The sequence below is a fragment of the Epinephelus moara genome, chromosome 4, assembly GCF_006386435.1.
Source record: "Epinephelus moara isolate mb chromosome 4, YSFRI_EMoa_1.0, whole genome shotgun sequence".
In the NCBI taxonomy this organism is placed as follows: domain Eukaryota; kingdom Metazoa; phylum Chordata; class Actinopteri; order Perciformes; family Serranidae; genus Epinephelus; species Epinephelus moara.
Window position 1 is genome coordinate 22,214,192 of NC_065509.1, and position 6,240 is coordinate 22,220,431.

A 6,240-nucleotide genomic window follows, 5' to 3' on the forward strand; every position below is an offset into this window, starting at 1 on the left:
TTCTCAGACCTCAACCTGTATTTGGTCATCGGTCTGGGCTCGGTGTCATTTCTCCTGCTCATCACCATATTGGTCACCATCGTGCTCAAGTGTCAGAAACCCAAGCCCAGCAAAGCGGCTCCTCCCTGCAGGAACAGTGTGATCAGTGAGAGGAACTCCACCATCGCAGATTCCACTCTGGTCTCCAACGATGCCTACTGGTACAGTCTGTTTCTAGCAGAGACCAGGAAAGGAAAGCTGGTGGTTAGACAGCCTGTGCCAAAGGGCTCCAGATACATTGTGTCCAGTATACCGAGAGGGACAGGCCTCACAGACACTAGTGACTCAGCACCATCCACTCTGCAGGTATGGGAAAACCTTAATTAAACATGTGACACATGCAGATATTCTACGAGCAGGTCCATCAAATACCGCCATAAATACAAGTGTTAAAGGTTCGGTTTTAATGCAGTTTTTTTGTCCTTGCAATGTTTAATTTTGCAAATTTGTATTATTTTCCAGACATATCTGCGTGTAATGCTACATATACAAACTTTAGAAATACAAATTTTCCAGATAATATGCCTCCTTCTGTTTCAAAAATTAAGGCTGAAACATATCTGCCGTCTTCATAGTGGTGGTAATCAAGGTGAACATTAAGATTTAATTTAAATATTTACACCTTTCTTTCCTTTATGTAATATTGGATAAATCATTAGACACGTGAAACCTTTGCCCCTTCAAACAATTCGTTTTTCTCGCACACGGAATTTTTGCAAGGCTCATTTTCCATTCTGCACTGGTCATGAGACAACTATGTGTGAACATGTGATAACATAACTGAAACATCCAACAATATTGACTGACGACATATAACAAATCCATTAAAATTAGACTAAATACACGTTGAAACTAACATGTTTTGCCACATTGGAACGGTTTTACGCACACAGATCGGTGTGTAAAAGGTCAACACGAAAGCAGGGACAGTGGCATCATTTGTTTGCACTGCTAGATTATCTTGTAGTATATGTGCAAATAACGTAAATAAAAAAACAGTATATTTGAATACTCTGAATGACGATACAATAGAAAAAATGTGGATATTGCCCCAACACCCATCAAAACTGAAGTTTAGAAACCAGGAAAAAACATTTGCCAGATATTTAATAAGTCTTTTTCTTTCGAACAAAATTAAAAGTTTATAGCAACTTGAGTTTGTAATAATGTAACTTTGACATCACCGATATTTTTACGAAGTGCGAAGGCTCATAAGTGACTATTCAGGTCGCTGCTCTCCACAAAAACATACCCGCTGATGAAGTCATCGCTCTCACGCTATGTCATTGGAGGCTGGGCGGGCAGACATGTTACACGCAAATCTCTGCATAAAGAAACGTTCTCCTTGAGGACCCTCGCGGACTTTCATCATTGAAAAAATACAGTTTCTCTTTTCTTCTTTTCGTCACATTTCGAGGTTTTAAATACGGATTATCTTCAATGGCTCTGCAAAGTCATCAGTGTTCCCGGAGAGGGTACGTTTCCGTATTTCTCTGTATTGCTGCTATGATGACAACGGTATCTACCGTCACCCATTATTCTGTTCCCGAAGAAATGGAGGAAGGCTCTGTCGTTGCTAATTTAGCAACTGATCTGGGATTAGACGTGAAGACGCTGAATAAAAGAAAAATGCGCGTAGACGTTGTGGGCAATAAAAAATATCTTGACATTAACAAAGATACGGGAGAGCTGTTTATTCTGGAAAGGATAGACAGAGAGTTTTTATGTCCCTTGAGGACAACTACGTCGTGCTTTTTGAGATTAGACGCTACAATTGAAAATCCAGTACGAATGTTTAATATTGAGGTGGAAATCACGGATATTAACGACAACGCGCCTCATTTTCGAAGAGGAACGATGCATCTGGACATCTCTGAATCGAGCGCCGTTGGAGAGAGATTCTCACTGAATAATGCTGCGGACCCAGATGTTGGAACAAACTCTGTGAAGAATTACCATCTGAGCTCAAGTGAACATTTCTCTATTGAAATTCAGACCGGTAGAGATGGTACAAAGTTTGCTGATCTGATTCTGAAAAAACCTCTGGACAGAGAGCAGCAGGCTGTTCATAATCTAATACTGACTGCTGTGGACGGGGGCGCGCCCACGCGCACAGGTACAGCCAGCATCATTGTTCGCGTGCTTGATGTCAACGACAACGCCCCTAAATTTGAAAAAGACAAATACACTGTAGATGTGATGGAAAACTCCCCGATTGGCAGTCTAATAATAAAACTGAACGCCACTGATTTAGATGAAGGGTCCAATTCTGAAATAGTTTATTCATATAGTTTATATACATCAGAGAGAACACAACAGATGTTTAACTTGAATCCAGAAAATGGTGAAATCAGAGTGAAAGAGATGATAAATTATGAAGATGTTAAACTTTATGAAATGGAGGTTATAGCCAGCGATAAGGGGCCTAACTCCTTATCTGGACAGTGTAAACTGACAATACAGGTGACAGATATGAATGATAATCATCCAGAAATATCCATCAAATCATTTCAGAGTCCTATAAAAGAAAACGAACCGATAGACACAGTGATAGCAGTAGTTAGTGTCAGTGATAAAGACTCAGGTGACAATGGAGTGGTTGATCTTCATATTCCAGATAATATGCCTTTCAAACTGAGGGAATCCTCTGATAACTATTATGAATTAGTAGTGTCAGAGCCATTAGACCGCGAGAAGGTCCCAGAATATGACGTCACTTTCACGGTGACAGACAGAGGTTCTCCTCCTTTATCTGACAATGAAACTATGACGTTAGAGCTGCTGGATGTTAATGACAATGTTCCACAGTTCCCTCAGTCATTTTATACTATCCGTGTGATGGAGAATAACGCACCTGGAGCCTTGCTCAGTTCACTCACTGCGTTTGACCCTGACCTCCATGAAAACCAGTATCTAGTTTATTTCATCCTAGAGAAGGAGATAGCCAACACCTCCATGTCCATGCTGTTCTCCATCAATCCAGAGAACGGCAATCTTTACGCACTGAAAACTTTTGACTATGAGATCGAGAAGGAGTTTCTTTTCCACATCGAGGCCAGAGACTCTGGCTCTCCTCCACTCAGCAGCAACGTCACGGTCCACATCATTATTGTGGACCAGAACGACAACGCTCCGGTTATTGTGTCTCCGTGGCGCGCGCACGGCTCGGTGGTGGAGGAAAAGATCCCCAGATCCACCGATAAAGGCTCTCTGGTTGCCAAGGTGATAGCCTTAGACACCGACTCGGTGCACAACTCTCGGATTACCTACCAGTTTCTACAGGTGACTGACGCCACCTTGTTCAGTCTGGACCAATACAACGGAGAGATCCGGACTATGAGGATGTTCAGTTACAGAGATCCGCGTCACCAGAGACTGGTTGTTGTTGCCAAGGACAACGGGGAGCCTGCTCTCTCTGCTACAGTCACCATCAAGCTGTCCACGATGGAGACTGCCGTTAAGGCCTACTCTGACATGACTGAGGTGCCTCTGGAATATGACATCTTCTCAGACCTCAACCTGTATTTGGTCATCGGTCTGGGCTCGGTGTCATTTCTCCTGCTCATCACCATATTGGTCACCATCGTGCTCAAGTGTCAGAAACCCAAGCCCAGCAAAGCGGCTCCTCCCTGCAGGAACAGTGTGATCAGTGAGAGGAACTCCACCATCGCAGATTCCACTCTGGTCTCCAACGATGCCTACTGGTACAGTCTGTTTCTAGCAGAGACCAGGAAAGGAAAGCTGGTGGTTAGACAGCCTGTGCCAAAGGGCTCCAGATACATCGTGTCCAGTATACCGAGAGGGACAGGACTGACAGACACTAGTGACTCAGCACCATCCACTCTGCAGGTATGAGAAAAAAAAACTATTCAACACCTGTTACACACAGATGTACCTCGTCAATACCCATCAACTCTACCCACAAGTGACCACTGTAGTCATGATATTTGTGTTCTCAGCGCTTGAGAATTTAACTCTCCTCTTTACTTATTATAAGTTGCTTATGAACCGTGCTTTACAAGTAAAAATGTATCACTCACATTGCCTTCATTAAACCCTCTATTCACTTGCTGGAAGATAGTTTGTAATAGAATCAGGGTGCAATTTTATGAAACTTAATAAGTAACTTGACAAATAATCTGCATCCTGTTTTTCTCATTAGTTTTTCTTTTTTTTGCTATTTTAGCCCAAAAGTTTCTGCAATATTTATGTATTGGGAGGAGACATGAGGCTAGATGTGAAGCACACTGATATCATGTTTAACCAAAAGTAACTGCCAGTAGCATTTACTGATAATACACACACGGACACTTTGATTTAATCATGATGGGCACTGTTTTTACGCACAGACAGCCGTGCGTAAAAGTCGCAAAAAACAAAGGAAAGAGGAAATTATGATACATAATATATACCTTTACAATCACTGTATACACGTGTGACAAACAGACAGACAAAACGTTTAGAAAGGAATGCAAATATGTAATGAATGGAGACTGAAGTTCACTTATCAGTATTTCAGAATTAGTTCTCCCACTTAGGTAGTAAAAGTTTAGACACAAGAAATGAAAACTTTACCAAAATACTTTTTCCAGTTTCCTTAAACTGTGATTAAACACACTCGCACTTTGACTCAGTTTAAAACAAAATATTTCTTGTTTTGATTTTAATAACTCGTTTGTTTTAAACAAGTGCAAAGGCTCACATAAAACTACTATCGTCGCTGCTCTACACGAAAACATCCTCACTGATGATGTCATAGCTCTCGCGATAGGTAATTGGAGGAAGGGATGTCAGACATCCTTTAACACAGACGTCACTCTTGGTCAAAGCGTGGAGAAACGCTTTCTTGCAAGATCCTCGTTTCGTTTGTGCGTTCAACAACAAGACAGTTCGTCCACGTTTCAGCACAATTCAAGATTATAACTACAGGAACAGCACGATGGCGCATCATTTCCGACGGTTGTTTGGGAGATGGTACGTGTCTGCATTCTTCTTTATTGCTGCTATGATGACAACGGTATCTACCGTCACCCATTATTCTGTTCCCGAAGAAATGGAGGAAGGCTCTGTCGTTGCTAATTTAGCAACTGATCTGGGATTAGACGTGAAGACGCTCAAAGGAAGGAAAATGCGCATTGATGTTGTGGGCAATAAAAAATATCTTGACATCAAGAAAGACACGGGAGAGCTGTTCATTTATGAGAGGATTGACAGAGAGTTTCTCTGCCCCTCGAAAACAACGTCATATTGTTTTCTTAAATTAGAGGCTACAATTGAAAATCCAATACGTATGTTTAATATTGAGGTAGAAATCACGGATATTAATGACAACGCCCCTCATTTTCGAAGAGGAACGATGCATCTGGACATCTCTGAATCGAGCGCCGTTGGCGAGAGATTCTCACTGAATAATGCTGCGGACCCAGATGTTGGAACAAACTCTGTCAAAGATTATCATCTGAGCTCAAGTGAACATTTTGCACTCGAAATTCAGACCGGTAGAGATGGCTCAAAGTTTGCTGATCTGATTCTGAAAAAAGCTTTAGACAGAGAGCAGCAGGCTGTTCATAATCTAATACTGACTGCTGTGGATGGTGGCGCGCCCACGCGCACAGGTACAGCCAGCATCATTGTTCGCGTGCTTGATGTCAACGACAACGCCCCTTCATTTAATAAAGACAAATACACTGTAGATGTGATGGAAAACTTCCCGATTGGCAGTCTAATAATAAAACTGAACGCCACTGATTTAGATGAAGGGTCCAATTCTGAAATAGTTTATTCATATAGTTTATATACATCAGAGAGAACACAACAGATGTTTAACTTGAATCCAGAAAATGGTGAAATCAGAGTGAAAGAGATGATAAATTATGAAGATGTTAAACTTTATGAAATGGAGGTTATAGCCAGCGATAAGGGGCCTAACTCCTTATCTGGACAGTGTAAACTGACAATACAGGTGACAGATATGAATGATAATCATCCAGAAATATCCATCAAATCATTTCAGAGTCCTATAAAAGAAAACGAACCGATAGACACAGTGATAGCAGTAGTTAGTGTCAGTGATAAAGACTCAGGTGACAATGGAGTGGTTGATCTTCATATTCCAGATAATATGCCTTTCAAACTGAGGGAATCCTCTGATAACTATTATGAATTAGTAGTGTCAGAGCCATTAGACCGCGAGAAGGTCCC

At 41.5% G+C, this 6,240-nt stretch overlaps 1 protein-coding gene across 7 annotated transcripts in view; it reads left to right on the forward strand.

Moving 5' to 3' along the window:
* The window catches only part of LOC126388637 (protocadherin alpha-C2-like), a 25,474-nt gene that overhangs the window by 14,009 nt on the left and 5,225 nt on the right, over positions 1-6,240 (forward strand). The window contains exon 2 of one of the 7 annotated variants that reach the window (XM_050041855.1): positions 346-1,031. The exons of 4 other annotated variants lie outside the window; for them this stretch is intronic. In XM_050041855.1, the coding sequence (XP_049897812.1) occupies positions 346-366 (21 nt within the window). In that variant the 3' untranslated portion in view covers positions 367-1,031. Of the gene's footprint in view, positions 1-345; positions 1,032-1,351; positions 3,889-6,240 lie in introns of those variants that run through there. 2 more of the 7 variants (XM_050041849.1, XM_050041850.1) reach the window with 2 other exon arrangements.